The sequence below is a fragment of the Hyperolius riggenbachi genome, chromosome 9 (assembly GCF_040937935.1).
Source record: "Hyperolius riggenbachi isolate aHypRig1 chromosome 9, aHypRig1.pri, whole genome shotgun sequence".
In the NCBI taxonomy this organism is placed as follows: domain Eukaryota; kingdom Metazoa; phylum Chordata; class Amphibia; order Anura; family Hyperoliidae; genus Hyperolius; species Hyperolius riggenbachi.
In genome coordinates, this window is record NC_090654.1 from 46495171 (window position 1) to 46512930 (window position 17760).

General features: G+C 45.0%; 1 protein-coding gene and 1 non-coding gene across 2 annotated transcripts in view; both read left to right on the forward strand.

Moving 5' to 3' along the window:
- Positions 1-17760, forward strand: part of QARS1 (glutaminyl-tRNA synthetase 1) — a 135046-nt gene that overhangs the window by 107054 nt on the left and 10232 nt on the right. The window contains exons 13-20 of the mRNA XM_068252658.1: positions 515-623; positions 3903-4033; positions 5617-5709; positions 9635-9772; positions 9856-9943; positions 11577-11720; positions 11806-11910; positions 14702-14794. Of these exons, the coding sequence (XP_068108759.1) occupies positions 515-623; positions 3903-4033; positions 5617-5709; positions 9635-9772; positions 9856-9943; positions 11577-11720; positions 11806-11910; positions 14702-14794 (901 nt within the window). The remainder of the gene's footprint in view (positions 1-514; positions 624-3902; positions 4034-5616; positions 5710-9634; positions 9773-9855; positions 9944-11576; positions 11721-11805; positions 11911-14701; positions 14795-17760) is intronic.
- On the forward strand, positions 4101-4235 carry LOC137533738 (small nucleolar RNA SNORA14). The gene has a single exon (XR_011024203.1). It is a non-coding gene; the product is annotated as a small nucleolar RNA SNORA14 (small nucleolar RNA).

A 17760-nucleotide genomic window follows, 5' to 3' on the forward strand; every position in this document is an offset into this window, starting at 1 on the left:
TCCCGGAGAATTCTGCAAGAACAGGGTCCATATACAATTCATTTTTTCTCCTAAGTTATCTCCTAGGAGATAATTTTTTTTATTCTCTGTAAAATAACTTTTAAGCATTTTAAGTGCACAAAAGTAGGGGGAAAAGTACTATCAAAACTATTTTGAGTATTTTCTTGCTTGCTGGTGGTTTAAAAAGCATTTGTATCACAAAGTGTGAAAATATCAACTTGGAGAAAAAGCAAATTGCACATAGTCCCAGGTATATTTTGTACTGGCTTCAGAACTCTCCATAACCCAACATTCCACAGAGCTGCACTTGACAGGGCTAAAGATGTCACCACCTGTGATACATTTGAGAATGTAAATCGGGGTGAGGAAAGATTTTACAATGGGCAAACACTGACTAAATAGATTATAAATGAATATTGTAAAGAATAAGCAATTGTATTAATAATTTTCACTACAAATTTATTATTATTATTATTAATATTATTATTATTATTAATGTTTGGCTGTATTGCAGGGGACATGCTTATGTGTGCCACCAAAAAGTGGAAGAGATTAAAGGCCACAACCCACCCCCTTCCCCCTGGAGAGATCGGCCCGTGGAAGAGAGTCTCCTGCTATTTGATGTGAGTACCAGTCAGCTCATGTGATTGCTTTTATCTCCCTTTGTTACATGACAGCAGCTGTCTTCCCTATCCGTCACAACAACAAACACGCCGACACACCAGGACCAGCTCAGCTGCCTCAAACAATCTAATACTCATTACATTCACAGGGATTAGTCCAATGCAGTTGCATACCTCCCAACTTTTTGAGATATGAAAGAGGGACACTTAAGCCACACCCCTGTCAGACCCATAACCACATCCCCAACACCACTATTCACGCATACCCTAAAAATGTAATAGGAAAAATGTTTTATAATTCAAACCACACTGATACTCCGTATTCTGGTTCGTTATCCTTCATATTAACACATGAACATAAGAAATATATTCATTCAAAAGATGGTAATAAAGTTTAGAAGTCAATTTAACACTAGAAACCTACATATATTAACCTAGATCTGTACATCAGTCCTGAAAGGAGGACAAATGAGGAAGAAAAGGACAGAGGGAAATGGCTCCTTAGAGGGAGGGACAGTTGGGAGCATAAAAACAGGAAACTACTGGCCTATGTAGAGGGATGTCTCTGGATTCCTATAGAGCCTTCTCAGCCCTCGATCCATCTCCTCGTTCCACCGCTCTCCCGTGGTCAACATTTGTGCCTTCGAGAGACCTTGGAAGGTTTCAGAAGCTGTTGTCCCCGAGTGCTTCCATAGACTGGAGACTGGGGCCTAGGTACAGTGCATGCATGAGCGTGGGCTTGCGCATGCACAGTATAGATCCGCTTGTGTGTAGAAGCACATGCATCCCGAGTGCTTCCATAGACTGGCGACTGGGGCCTAGGTACAGTGCATGCATGAGCATGGGCTTGCGCATGCACAGTATAGATCCGCTTGTGTGTAGAAGCACATGCATCCCGAGTGCTTCCATAGACTGGCGACTGGGGCCTAGGTACAGTGCATGCATGAGCATGGGCTTGCGCATGCGCAGTATAGATCCGCTTGTGTTCAGAAGCACTTGCATCCGGAGTGCTTCCATAGACTGGGGCCTAGGTACAGTGCATGCATGAGCGTGGACTTGTGCATGCGCAGTATAAATCTGCTTGTGTTCAGAAGCACTTGCATCCCGAGTGCTTCCATAGACTGGCAACTGGCGCATACATACAGTGCATGCATGAGCGTGGACTCGCGCATGCGCACTACCAATCTGCTTGTATTCAGAAGCATCCTGAGTGCTTCCATAGACTGGCGACTGGGGCAGTAGGTACAGTGCATGCATGAGCGTTGACTCACGCATGCGCAGTACAGTTCTGCTTGTGTTCAGAAGCATTGTGAACACAAGTATTTCTGAAGGCTGCCCAAGGAAGGCTGTGGAGATATATTTGAGCTGCAGGTCAAATGATTTCATTGGGGGGGGGGGGGGGGTGCTGGAGCGAATCCCTGCTCAGGGCAGTTATGTCAAACAGTAAGGAGTCTTTGGGCAAGGCTAATGAATCTGGTTGCCCGTGGAGCGTGCACCCTAAGTGGCTGCAGCCTTGAAGCAAGAAAATGTTGTGTCTTTTTGTCTGTTGTACCCTGGGGATGAGTCCACTATATCCAAAGTCATTTTATACCTTAACAGACCAATAGAATTAAAGAGAAGCCGTGACCAAGAATTGAACTTCATCCCAATCAGTAGCTGATACCCTTTTTCCCATGAGAAATACTTTCCTTTTTCACAAACAAATCAAAAGGGGGTTCTGTATACAAACACTGACTAAATCATGTATACATAATTATTGTAAAAATGATGCAATTTTTTATTAGATTATTTCCACTGGAGTTCCTCTTTAAAGAGACTCTGTACTAAAAAAAAAAAATAGACCCCTGGGGGGTACTCACCTCGGTAGGGGGAAGCCTCAGGGTCCCAATGAGGCTTCCCACATCCCTGTAGCTGCAGGCAGTCCAGCACTGGCTCCCCCGAAGTCTCCAGCAATCCAGGCTCGACAAGGCTTGATATATTTACCTTCCCTGGCTCCTGCGGGTGGCGCTGTTGCTGCTCTCAGCATGGAAATAGCTGAAAATAGCTGATCTCTGTCGGGTCCGCGCTACTACGCAGGAGTCTTGCGCCTGCACAGTAGAGCGGACCGACAGCGGCCGGCTATTTCCGCCTATCTCCGAGCGGAGAGCCAATACTGCGCCTGCGCTGGAGCCGGTAAGGTAAATATTTACATCCCCGCTGTTCGTAGAGGTACAGCGAGAACGCAGTGGGACAAAGGAGGACAGGGAAGCCTCGATGGGATCCGTAGGCATTCCCCATGCGAACGAAGTAACCCCCAGGGGAGCTTTTTTTTTTTTTTTTTTGTTACAGGTTTTCTTTAACCATTTAAGCTTCCTGGACGTAGAGGCGTGCACACGCACTCCAGGCCGCGATTCGATAGCCCAAGAATCAATGAATCGGGACATGGTGCCTGATCACAGATTCCTTTCCCCGGCAGAAAAAGCGACCGCTTCTCTAGGAAGCGTCGCTTTTTCTGCCTCCTACATCCTTCTAAGCGTAGTAGAGTGACATCATGTAAACAAACTCAAGGTTGCCATCTTGTGACCAAAAAGTAAAACTACATCTACATGCAAAAAAATAAACCTTTACATTAAAAAATTACTATTTACATCCCACCCTCCCAAAAATACCCAAATAAAATGTTTAATTAAAAAAAAAAAAAATTACAATAAAAAAAGCGCACATAAATATTTATCTATTCCTTTTTTTTTTTTTTTTGAATTATTATTATAAGCTTGTAAATAGTGATGGATGCAAAACGGAAAAAATGCACCTTTATTTCCAAATAAAATATTGGCGCCATACATTGTGATAGGGACATAATTTAAATGGTGTAATACCCAGGACTATTAGGCAAATACAATATGTGGGTTTTAATTATGGAGGCATGTTTTATTTTAAAACTATAATGGCCGAAAACTGAGAAGAAATTATTTTTTTCCTTTTTTTTTTTTTTTTCTTATTCTTCCTGTTAATATACATTTACAGTAAAGTAGTTCTCAGCAAAATGTACCACGCAAAGAAAGCCTAATTGGTGGCGGAAAAAACGAGATATAGATCAGTTCATTGTGATAAGTATTGATAAAGTTATAGGCTAATGAATGGGAGGTGAACATTGCTCGGATGCATAAAGTGAAACCGGCTGAAGTGGTTAAACATGTCCCTCTAGAAACTGGTTAATAGATCAGTGATTGTATGAGCATTCACCATATGCTGTCTCTCTCTCTCTCTCTCTCTCTCTCTCTCTCTCTCTCTCTTAAGGGAATGAGGAAAGGGAAGTTTGCTGAGGGGGAGGTTACGCTGAGAATGAAGCTGGTGATGGAAGATGGGAAGATGGACCCAGTGGCCTATAGGATAAAATACACCGCTCACCACTGCACAGGAGACCAATGGTAGGTGCCGGGCTTTCAGCTGGTGGACTGACCGGTTTCTCACTGCTGCACTGTGACTGCTGGTCCTCGGCATCTCTGAAACCCCCTGGATGTCTTCTCCCATAGACACCAGGACAAGAAGAGATGCCACAGCCAATCTGTGAGAATTCCAAAGAGCTGAAACCGCTGCCTGTTTCTGCTTTATTTCACCTCTCACACATCTTTCCATTCTGCTCATAACTGGTGAAGGTAAAACACAGACTGCTTTCACGCGTCTGTGTTGGGTTTCCTCCGTGCACTCCAGTTTCCCACTACATCCAGAAAACGTAGAGGAGTTAATTGGCTTACCCCTAAAATTGGCCCTAAACTATGATGGACATATGACTGTGGTAGGATTACTGTACTGTTTGGACTATAAGACTCCCCTTTTCTCCCTCAATAGTGGGGTTAAAAAGTCACTGCGTCTTATAGTCCAGATGCAGGGAGTTCCTGACTTGTGAACGCCTGCCAATACAAACCTCCAACCCGCCGCAATGTCGGGGACTCCCTGTACTGTGCCCATGCAGAGGAGGACACGGGGACACAAAGGGGCATAGAGGACACAAGCGGGACACAAAGGGGCATAGAGAAGGACACATGGGAGACACAGGAGGACATAAGTGGGACAGAGGAGGACATGGGGAGATATAAGGGGCATGAGGTACAAAGGGGGCATAATCCACAAGATGCCCCTTCACCATGGATGCACCAGGTTTAGTACATTTTTTTTTTTCCCCTTGATTTACAAAACTGGGTTGCTGATAGGCAACCACGGTAACAGGCAAATGGGTAATACCATATCCATGCGGATCAGAAATCTTCTCAGGGATGGGTCGCATTCTGGAAGACAAAGATCCAGCTGGATGAATATCACAGGGAAAACCCCTAGGGGAGGGAAGAACTCTACACAAATTGGGGGGGAGGAGGCACCCCAAAGGCTCTATGTAATAAATTCTGACTGGATAATGAAACAGTCTTACCCAGGCTGAAAGTATAGAAATGTATTTTATTTTGACACCAGAAAGCATGACGCGTTTCGCGGGACCTGCCTGCTTCGTCGGGTCTGTATTACGGTGTCTCAATGCAGCCACAGCGCTAAAGAGACTTTTGAGCAATAGTCAGATACTTGCCTTGGTAGAGGGAAGCATCTGGATTCTCCAGAGTATTCCCACGTCCTACTCAACACCACCAATCCAACAATGGACCCTCTGGAAGTTAACAGCCCTGCTCCGGTCCGTGAACAAACATGGCCGTCTGCGCAGTAGCATGGAACCACTCCATGATAAAAAAGCCCTAAACGCAGGAAGTAGCGTTAAACCGTTATATCTGATCCCTCTCTCTGAAAGGCCCTGTGCACTGTGCCTACAAATGTCTGATGAACCCAGATCTGCTTAGCCGGGAATGGGTTCGCACATGCATAATGGTGTTACATTGTTGCAGCTGCTTCAGGCGTTGTGCTTTCAGTTTGTCTCTTGTCTATTATACCTCCTGTTTTGTGGCTGGTCGCACTTGTGGCGTTCTGTGAGTCTGATCATGCGTGTTAATGGTGATTCCTCTCTCCGCAGGTGTATATACCCCACGTATGACTATACACATTGTCTATGTGATTCCATAGAGCACATCACACATTCTCTGTGCACCAAAGAGTTCCAGGCAAGGTGAGCTGCCGTCAAATTACTGGCCCTCTTTATTAGAGAGACGTAGAAAGTGTATTACTGGCTCCTATGGGACACAGCCCTATAAAAAACTGCTAATGTAACATGCTAACAAAATGAAAATAGCAAGCCAATTGGCTACTAATGGTGGACTTTTCTATGCTTGTCCTTTGGTCTTAGTTGGAAGTACTCAGTTCACTCTCTAGTGCCCCCCACCTGGCCTTACTAAAGCCTACAACTTTCTTTCACTGGTAGACATTGGGAAATGGAAGGAATGCCAGAGACAGTCTGTGGCCTGATGTGGCATAGTCTTAAAGAGACTCTAACAAAATCTTCAGCCTTTTCTTCCATCCTATAAGTTCCTATACCTGTTCTAATGTGGTCTGAATTACTGCAGCCTTTCCTAGTTGCATTGTCTGTAATATACAGTGTCAGGAACCGGCCCGCGGCACGCCTGCGTATACGGTTCCCGACTGCGGGTTTGACCAGATCTAGAGGGGAAGCAGCCTTAGTCAAGCTAAAACAAGGCTGGTAGCCCTCAGAACACTTCTCACTGCCACCACTAGCTGTTGCTAGACACTTCCACTCTGCTGTCGAGTGCTCAGCGCGCAATCCTCGTTTTCGTATTCGGGTCAGCTTTGCGCTTTAGGCCGAATACGGGAACGCCACGCACACACACGCACAATTGCAATCTTACTGTAGTGAAGCAAAACCACTAACAGTCGTTCCGAACTTTACTGTTAGCCTCTCTGCTGTCGAGCTACTCGCACTGGCGTTTTCGTACGTTTGGTCAGCTGCGCGCTTTAGGCCAACGTATGACAAACGCCCCACACACAATGCAATTACAATCTCATACGGTAGGGTTGCGCAAACGTAAAATCAGGCATGGACTTATACACAGTTACACTTCAGTCTCTTCTAGGCTATGAGTGTTAGTTTAGTACAGCAGAAGTCAAACTTATTAAATAACGATTTAATATTCCAGAGAAAAAAATGGAACAATGCAGAAAATAATATATACAAAATATTTACAAAAAACAAAATAAACATTGCAGAGTTAAAAAACAAAGTTACACACAAAGCTATTTGCTTACCGAAATAAACGAGGAAAAATAAACGTTATCAGCGTTGTTTGAACGTCATTGGCGGGAGAACACCGCTTTGACCAGTAGTCGGGCAGCCCTTAGCGTCCTTGCTATCTCCAGAGAGCTACGATTTGTGACTGTCCCAGGCTGCTGTTTTATAGCAAAATGTGTGCCCCGGGCAATGGATGTTCCGTCCCACAACCTAATGCAATTTCCCAGATTGTGACATCACGGTCTGCCGAGCCACCTGTCACATCTGGGCTAGCTGTGATATGCTAAGGTCATGGCTTTTCCTGTCCCAATATTCAGATCATCAAAAAGGACTCCACCCTCCCTCCCCCCCCCCCCCCCACCCCACCCCACTCCAGGTGACAATTGATTAAGGCTTCCGCAACATTATTTCCTAGCATATCAAAGCTTTCCTGTCTCAGTTTTTAAAGGCTGCAGAGATTTCAAAACCCCTTCCAGCCAGCTGTCATGTAAATTTCAAACCTTCCTGTGTCCGCTTCCCCTGTCCCCAAGACTCTGGTAGTCTTGCTTTGTATAATGGGACAATGGCTGACTCCAGAGTTCAAAAGCCATGCCGACCAGCCTATTCTTCCTCAATTGGCAGCTAATTAGCAGTAGACACCTCTTCCCCTGCTGGACAATGAGGGCAGAGGTAATGTACATCTACATACAGAATTACATTACCAGTGTCCATGAAGCTCGCTGCCACTACCTTCAAAGCCAGACTGGCTGACATACACCTGTGATGCAGCCCGAAAAATGAAAAATACGCTTCTGTGCGATACCATACGGTGGCTATATTCTGCATATTACCGTACATATCATCCTCACCCCAATATATTACCTCACATCCAGTGTTTTGCAAAAGTATTTGTAAAAAATGTTTGGAATCATGTATGATTTTCGTTCCACTTCTCACATGTACATCACTTTGTATTGGTCTTTCACGAGGAATTCCAATAAAATTGATTCATGTTTGTGGCAGTAATATGACAAAATGTTGAAAAATTTCAAGGGGGTTGAATACTTTTGCAAACCACTGTATCTAATCATCTTTTCTTTGTCAAGCTTTGTCGAGCCAGAGAGGAATGCACTGCCTCTGCTGTGATAGGGAGAAGTTATGCACGCCCCCTGCAAGCTCTGTGTGTGTGTGTGTGTGTGCTTTGTCTATCCCTCACAGACAGGTCTCTGCTCCCAGTTTCAGTTTGTCTGAGGGGGAGGGAGCTGCCCATGCTGAGAAACTCTGACTGGAGTGCAGATAATTCACTATGTAATAAAAACTTGTAGTATACTGTAACATGATATAGAATACACAAACATCACTTCCTGGTTAGCGGCCATGTTTTTTGTTTGTAAACACTGCCTAAAACTAGCGATTAAAAGCAAGGATTGTGGCAGAAACGGCAAAGAGGAATCCAGGAGATCACAGTGACTCGATTGGTGTGTTTTTTTTTATTGTACAAATCGGACAGTACAGATTCTCTTTAATGTTTCTGAGGGCAGGATGCAGTCTTGCAGCTACCAGCTGCTGCAATGGCACATCTACACTGCAGCAATGACTGGCTGGGACCAGCATGCCAGCCAGACTGCCAGGTAATAGCTCAAATTAGCTTCGCTGGGGCAGACATCTGGAGCAGTTAGTTGTTGGTGAACAAGGTGTGACAGCAAGTAGTGTAGGTGGCTGCCACACTTTGACGAGAGACACTGGGTCAGGGCAGTGTGCAGTAATTATATTTGGAGATTGGGAGGGGGGAGGTCTTCCTAATTATGTGCTTTTTTGCTTAGGGGGCTGGCACGGTAGATCAATTTGGAAGTTTTTAAAGTAGCTCGCGAGTTGGAAAAGTGTGTGCATCCCCTAAAAACCCAGCATTTGCTTTGGTCCAAAACCTCACTTGAGCCCTTATGCCAAACATGTCAGCCAATTTTCTGTTTGTGAGTTGATTCCACTGCTGGTTGGTGTACTGGGCAACCTCCTCAGCGGTAATTCAGAGTCAGGCTCGGGATGGAAATCAACAGCTCAGAGCGGTAGTCCCGTGCCTGGGTGAGTTGTATGCAGGAGCTGCTGCAGATCTCTCTGTGAAAAAGTGTGTGAGAAAATTGCATGACTTTTAGACCCTAAATCTGGAAATAATCATAATGCCAGGGAGGTTAAAGAGAACCTGTACTGAGTAAAAATATTTAAAATAAACACATGAGGTAACTTCAAATGAACATTACATAGTTACCTTGCCATCAGTTCCTCTCAGAAGCTCACTATTTTTTCTTCTGACAATAATCCCATCCAGTTCTGACAAGATTTTGTCAGATCTGAAATAGATCAGTTGCTGTCAGTAAAATATCAGTTGCTGTCAGTTATAGCTGAGAGGAAAACGGATGTACCAGGTAATGTTCATGTTTCCCTATGGCTCAAGTGGGCGATGTTACAGTTTAACTGTGTGCTGACCAGAAAGCTGTTATGGGGTAATGGCTATTTTCAAAATGGAGGACGGAAAATTCCCTTGATCATAGTGAACAAATAGGACGCGGGACAGGAGAAAGACACTGAGGAGTAGACTACATGGAAGGTAAGTATGACCTGTGTATGGTTATTTTGACTTTTATTTTCAGTACAGGTTTTCTTTAAGGGCTCTCCCTCTGACACAGGAGACCTGGGTTCAAATTTCGGCTCTTTCTGTTCAGTAAGCCTCCACTTATTCAGTAAGTAGGCCTTGGGCAAGACTCCCTAACACTGCTACTGCCTATAAAGTGCACCTTAGTGGCTGCAGCTCAAGTGCTTTTAAGTCCACCGTGAGAAAAGCGCAATATAAATGTTATTTGTCTTGTCTAATTCTTAGACGATCCTCCTACTTCTGGCTGTGTAACGCGCTGGACATCTACTGCCCCGTGCAGTGGGAATATGGGCGCCTGAACCTGCATTATACCGTCGTGTCCAAGAGGAAGATCATCAAGCTGGTGGAGACCGGCGCCGTCAGGTAAGCGAGCTGACGCAACCTATAAAACTCTCCACCCCTCTGTCACTCAACCCATCAGCCCTGAAATTCCTCTCCTGATGTAGGGACTGGGATGACCCCCGTCTTTTCACACTGACAGCTCTGCGACGGAGAGGATTCCCGCCAGAGGCCATCAATAACTTCTGCGCCAGGGTACGTAACTCCCTATTTTCTATTATAATATCTTGTTTGAGGCGTGTAAGCAGATGTGATTTCTAGCAACTTTCAGTGAAAATTTCAAGCAAAACCTCAGGCCTCTTTTGCATGGAGGGCTGAACTGCTGGTTTGTTGTACCGTTCAGCTGCACGGCTTCCGGCCATAGGTGCCGTTCAGCTGCAGCCAAATGGAAGCGTTTCGTAATTCCATGGGTCACATTTGACATGTGGCAGTGTTACCCTGTGGTGAAAAAAATCTCATGTGACATCTGAGAACAGCAACTTGCTTTCTCCGATGCAAGCCCAATGGGGAACGTGTGTGTGTGTGTGTGTGTGTGTGTGTGTGTGTGTGTGTGTGTGTGTGTGTGTGTGTGTGTGTGTCTGGCGCGGTGGGTGTGTGTCAGTGCCCAGGACTATATATTATCAGGCACTGGGCAGTTGGGCGCAGGGGGCCCAAATTACTGCTCTCCCTGCTGCCTCTAAACTCCCCGGCGGTGTAAAATACCATTTCCCCTAGAAACTTAGAGGGAGATGTAATTTGGGATCTTGTGAACGCTGGATCCCAGAATTGCGCTTACGCACCCTGTGCAGCATAGCACCGAAATGAACTGATTTGGTGCCCAGTGCTAGCAAGCGACGGGCCGGTGGACAGGAGCAGCGGACAGGCACACCTGGCTGCTTGTGGAAAATAGGCCCAAGGGCTCTTTTCCTCTGGGCGCTAATACAGTTAGCTTTTCCCTGAATCGCAATCGCCAGGGTGCTTGAGTTTTGTGCATTTGCACTTATACCGGGCGTGAAGCGGCGCAATCATGAGTAGGGGAAATGGATGGAAACGCAATCACTTTGCAGCCCATTTGCATATGCAATCGTGTTTTCTAGTGGATAAGTGCCCTCTGTTTATAAAAGTGTTCTAATCCTAAATGTAAAGTGTTTGTGCTGCCCCAATCAACGATGTGAGATTCCAGTTGTCACTGGTCTAATGGCAGCCAAGTAAAGGTTTGTGGTGGCCCAGTAGTTCTTCCTCTTTTGCAATTTGATTTCATTATAATATAGTACATTCTGCATAAGATTCCCATGTAACTGATTGAAGAGCTTTCTGCTAGCTTTGTAAGGGCTAGTTCACACTGGGAGCGCAAATTTACGGCACGCTAATGCAGATCAGTTCAGCACTGCCTTACTATACTGATGGCTCCCACCACCCTTCTGATGTGTGGTCTTCTCCCTCTTCCAGGCGCTGTCACCATCTATAGGATTATTATCTTCAGAATTATGGCCCATTTCCACTTGTGCCAGTGTGCGTGTCTGAGACGCAAGCTTGCACTTCTGATGCGAATACACACCCAAATCCCTGTAGCTGTGCACAGCTATAGGGAGTCAAATAAGTGATGCCCTATTTTGCTGCCGACTGTTTAATGGACTTGCTTTCACCTTAATGTGGGGCTTTGTCAGTCATTTGAGTAAGTTTCTGTGTGCCAGCTTTACTGATTGTAAGCAGCAGAGCCCCTTTTTCCACACTGTACAGGTTTTTTTCATTGAACTGGAAATTGCGTACGTATGCACTGGCTGCTCCCAGCATTTGTGACCTGAGGGAATTGTGATTTGTGAATAATGTTGCTTTGATATTGGTGTAGGTGGGAGTGACCGTTGCTCAGACGACGATGGAGCCACACTTATTGGAGGCCTGTGTGAGGGAGGTGCTGAATGAGACGGCACCCCGTGTAATGGCTGTGCTGGAACCCCTGAAGGTCACCATAACAAACTTCCCAGCAGAGAAGGTGAGACGTGGCTGTATAGGCAGAGCCATCAGAGAATGGACAGGAATTCCTGTAGCCTTAACCTGTTCCATTTTCTTCCCAAAAGGCATTTGATGTCCCAGTTCCCAACTTCCCAGCTGATGAGTCCAAAGGTTCCCACACCGTCCCGTTCTCTTCTACTGTGTACATCGAACAGACGGATTTCAGAGAGGTATGTAGTCGAGCGTTGTATGGTTCATTATTCATAGACCTCAAAGGGAACAGACAGTAGTCCATTTCTGGATTGTTTTAAAACTTGGACTTTATAACTAGTAAAAAAAAGCCCGTTCGTTAAACGGGCTCTAGGCCCCGGCCGCTACCCCCCTGCACAACACACACACAGACATGCTCCCCTTCACCCACTGCTGTCTCCAGTATATGCACAGAGGGAGATGTTGCTTGCTTGGCAGTTGGAAAAAGCTGCTATTTCCCACAATGCAATGAGGTTCACAGACAGCAAACTGTCAGGTCTGGAAGCACGGGGACAAAGGAGGACGCAGGGACACAGGTTTTATTATCTACGAAGGCTGCACTGCAAGATTCTGAAACGGTCCAGATATTAGATTATATTCAGCTGAGTAAAGCCCAGCTACTACACTATTAAACCTGATTCTGCATAGCGGTCTCTGTACATAGATGAGTGTCTACAGGAAATTGTCAAGCATCCGAGACCTCCCCTATCTCTCACTGTTCCCCTAGTGACGGCTTCTTCTGATTGCATCATCAGCAGAAGCCATCACTAGGGGCGCAGTGAGAGGGAGGAGAGGTCTCTGATCACTGCGGGCTCCAGTGGATTAGGTGAGCCGTGCTGCTGCTGCTTTCATCTATTCAGGGGGAGCTGAGGAGATAAAGGGGACAGAAGGGGGTATACATGAGATACAAAGGGGAAACAATAATTGGGGGAGAACATCTACAAGATGCTCCTGGAAAATGGACGCACCAGGTTTAGAATATATATATATTTTTTTTTCCCTGATTGCCCTCTAAACCTAGGTGTGTCTTATAGTCCGGAGCATCTTATATTACGAAGAATACGGTACAGCTGCAGAAGTTTCCCTTGTGCTCCACCTCCCTCCGCTGCTGGCTGAGACCCTCTTCCTCTTCGCAGCCAGGCTCCCCTCCTTGTATGATCAAGGCTGCGCAGGCGCCAGGGGTTTGCTCTGTGCAGTAGCTCAGTGCTGCTTGTGCATAGAGTAAAAGCACATCAGTAAACGAGCAGCTCCACACTACTGCGCAGACAGTACTTTTTGTGAGGGCTGTATTTTGTGCATGCGTAGTTTAGCTGCCGTGCTCCTGCACGGAGGGGGGCTCAGCTGTGAGTAAGCAGCAGTCAACATTTAACTGGAATATTAGAGGCTGGCAGTCCAGGAGGGGAATGGAGGGAACCGGGAAGCTTCTGCCCCATCCAGACTTACTGAGGTACATAAGTTTGTATTTTAGTTAAAATGTTACAAGTACCCTTTAACCACTTGAGGACCACAGTGGTAAACCCCCTAAAGACCAGGCTGTTCGTTTCATAATTGACCGCTGCAGCTTTAAGGCCAAGCTGCAGGGCTGAACAACACAGCACATGAGTGATTCCCCTCCCCCCCCCCAACCCCATTCATCTGCAGATCAAGCAATCATCCGCAGATCTGAAAATCCATCCTGGTGGATCTGATCTGCAGATGAATGTCAGTTAAATCATGCGTGTATGATGATCTGCAGATCTCATAGACTAGTATTGCAATTTGCAGGAATGGATTTTTGGCAGGAAGAGATCTTTTGCAGCTACAGATCTTTTGAGTGTGTGCAGCATGTTTGTGTGCAGCATCTTGCAAAGATTTTTTTCTGATGGGGAGTGCAGCTCCATAGAATAGACTGTGTAGGTATGGCTCTCATACTACATGAAGGGTGGTAAGATTGGTCTGTGATCTTTCATTTTCCATGATGTGTGTATGCACCTTTAGAGTTGTTAAAGACAAATATTTGTGTGTGTGTGTGTGTGTGTGTGTGTGTGTGTGTGTGTGTGTGTGTGTGTGTGTGTGTGTGTGTGTGTGTGTGTGTGTGTGTGTGTGTGTGTGTGTGTGTGTGTGTGTGTGTGTGTGTGTGTGTGTGAGATTTTTTTTCAAAACATCCTCCTTTTACAACACTTTTTCATAGGTAACTAAAATGTTTGCATTGTACTATTCATTATAGCACATAATTTTACTGCAAAATGATATGGTTTATTTATTGTATTTTTAAAGTGCCAACATATTACGCAACGCTGTACATTAGTTATGATTACAGACAATATTTAGGGGTGACGTACAGCAATATGACAATACAGGAATACAAGAAAACCAGATCACACAGCACAGTATGAGTACAAGGTAATGCTTAGTCAGTCACTGGATGGGAGCATGGAGATTAGGCAAGTCCAGTTCACTCAGATCCATAGGATGGGTGTACAGTAATGGAGGTGCATGATCAGGTAGGAGACACAAGGACAGCCCTGCCCGTAAGGCTTACAATCTAGAGGGAGAGGTGGGGGCACGAAAGGTAGCGGACCAGAGTTCAGCTGCGTGTTTAGAGCATTGGGGCGGGGGTGTAAGGCCAGAGTGAAAAGGTGAGTTTTTTCAGGGCCTTCTTGAAGAAGGGGGAAACCCTAATCGGGGGAGGTAGGGAGTTCTATAGTGTTGGAGCAGCTCTTGAGAAGTCCTGGAGGCGTGCATGGGTTTGGGTGATGCGGGGGCTTGGTTGTGTTACGGGTACTGATAATGTGATGATACTGATATGATTGTGTTAGTTGTCCCACTGCCTGTTAAAGGCCCATACACACGTCAGATTTTTTTGTCCGCACGCCAAATCGGATGTGTGTACAGTCCGTCGTTTGGGTGATGAGACGATTTTGAGCGATCCGATAGGGTGAAGGTAAAGGTTTGACAGATAGGGTAACTTGTTCCCAAGCATGCTCTGACTGTCATGTGATCCGTCTGTAGGTGATGGAGAAGGGTTACAAGCGTCTGACCCCCGATCAGCCTGTGGGCCTGCGACACGCCGGCTATGTCATCTCTGTACAGAACATTGTGAAGGTGAGTGTTGCCTGTGCTAATACGCTGCTAAATAATGCTGGCTTCTCTTGAATTGGGAATTCTAGCCATCAGCTGGAGAATAGAGTTGTATTTACTGTCTTACTGACATTCTTTAGAGTTTTGGTTTGTACATCCTTGTATCTCGCCAGTGACGCATTGTTTTGACAAAGTTAACCACTTGAGGACCACAGTGGTAAACCCCTCCCCCCCCCCCCTAAATACCAGGCAGTTTTTTTCATAATTGGCCACTGCAGCTTTAAGGCCAAGCTGCAGGGCCGCACAACATAGCACACGCGTGATTTCCCCCCCCCCCCCCCCTTTCTCCCCACCAACAGAGCTCTGTTGGTGGGGTCTGATCGCCCCCTTGTGTTTATTATTATTTTTTATAAATATTTGTTGTTTTTTGAATATTTTTTTTACTATTTCCTTTATTTTTTTTTCCCCCAATCCCCTCCCTCCCCCCAGCTGGCCAATCATGGCAATCGGCTGTCATAGGCTTCTGCCTATGAGAGCCGATCGCTCTCTTGTCCCCCAGGGGGACAGCTGTGTCACACGGCTGTCCCCAGTACAGTGCTGCTGCTGATCGCAGTGCTGTACTACATGTAAACTGAAGGCGGGGCGGAACTCTGCCCCCTGAGCAGGAGATGCGCGCGATCTTCTGCAAACTGCAGCCCCAGGACTTGACGCCAATTGGCGTTAGGCAGCCCTGGGGCTACCGCCGTGGCTACGCCCATTGGCATGGAAGCGGTCTTAGAGTAGTTAGAGACACACAATGAATTGCTTGTGTGGTGCTGCGGATAATTACTAGAAGATTAGTAGCAAAGAAAATAGTCTCATATTTTTAATTTCGGTTATATAGTTTTTTAATAACATTGCATCATTCACTAATATTTGCAGTTTACACACTCTTTAAAAATCATTTAGAATGCTGAGTAGTCTTGTGAACTATTGGCCTGTCCTCTAGGGAGAAAAAAGAAAATACAGTGACTGACAGTTGAGATAAGCTTCAGAAGACGGAGCTCTCTGAGACTCTGAAAGTCATGGAGCTCAATGTTTTTTTTTGCATGGATTAACTGGAGTTTAACTCTTCCTATACTGGAAACAATATTGGACTTATGTCTCTGCCCCTAATGTTTTATTTCTTAGCTGTACTACACATACAAATCATTATATCATAATTTTTTTTCACTTCAATGTCTCCTTAAAAATTTCCACTGATTACATTGTAAAAAATAAATAAATAAATAAATAAAAGTCGCGTTAAGGTTGCTCTACATGGAGTAACCCTCCCTAGCGGTATTGACAGATATATCCGTCCATACAAAACATGCTGTGAACAGTATAAACGTGCATACACGTCACTACTCTCCTGCACTGTATACTAGACCCTTGCTTGACACATTTTGGCAAGTTACAGAGAAAAAAAAAAGTTATGAAAATAATTAAATCACTTTTTGCACAGAAATCCTGGGGAAATTCAACGCCAGGGAGGTTAAAAAAATGATCAAACGTTCATATCTATAAGCCCCACTGATATAGAATACGAGTGTGTTAGATTTCTCCTCTAAACAAAACTTAAACCAAAACCAATGTTGTTATAACCTAAAGTAGATTTCCAGGTATTCTCTGCTCACTTTCCTTCTCTGCTCCCTTTCCTTCTCTGCTCCCTTTCCTTCTCTGCTCCCTTTCCTTCTCTGCTCCCTTTCCTTCTCTGCTCCCTTTCCCCTCCTTCCTTCCTATCTATCTTCCTTCTCCCTCCCTTGACCTCTCCTACTCGCTCCCCTTTCATACTTTAATTCCTCTTACTCATATCCTCATCCCACCGCATACCTATATATTACTCACTCCTAATGGACCACTGACGTATGTTCAATCCGTCGAATGTGATAATTAAGTTAATACCTGTTTATTATTCTATGTACAAAACAACTTAATACAACGATTATGTCATGTGTATATGAACATCGAGTTGGCTATGTCTCAAACCACATTTCATAGAAGTATATGTACAGGTTGATGTTGTTTTTTTTTTTTTTTACAAATTGATGTACCCATATTGAAAATTTCAATAAAAATTACAGTTAAAAAAAAAAAAAAAAAATGATCAAACCACAACAGCGGTAAAACTATCTTCGAGCTGGAACCCACCGGAGCTCTTTTTTGAGTGTTTAAGGATCACTTTAAATCGCTAGCGATTTCCCTAAACGCTTTGCCAATGTAAGTGGATGTAACCAATTCTGCAGTAGCGATTGTGATAAGCAAAATCACAAGCACAGGATATCCTATCTATCTATCTATCTATCTATCTATCTATCTCTTTGAAAGGACCAATCTGAATTAAAATCGGAAAACGCTATCGCAATCGCTGGCAAAAAGCTTCCACTTTTTAAAATCGCTGGAAAACTCTCATGAAATTGCGTACAAAATGCAAATTCAATAACACTAGCTATTGTGAATGCGATTTGTGACTTTTAGTGGGTTCAAGGCCTAAAATTCTTAACCTTCCTGAGGGTCCAGGGAAAAAATAGGTGAAAACTGAGTCGGGCTCATCCAGCACTTCTAAGGCAGGGTTCCGTTTTTTGGCATGCATTTTTCGTGTAAAGGGCCAGTTTCCACTAGACGCAAATTCATATTGCGATTTTCTGCAAGGGCTCTGCAACCATTGGTAGATCAATGGAGTAGTTTCCAGTGAATGTGGGTTAGCCATTGCGGAGTGATACGATGCGCTGCGGGACAAAAATATGGATTGCATGCTGCAGATTTCTGCAGCACGCTCCCGATTCCCCCCAGCAGCCAGTGACAGCCGCATCCGGACTCCTAGAAGACACCCGCAGTGGTATGCATTACAGTAAGCCAGGTGCAGAAAGCATTAGGCTAGTGGAAACTGGCCCTAAATTCTCGCTCGTATGAAATTTCCGCTTGCTCTGGAAACTTGCGTGCGAAAATTCACATACAAACGTGACTTT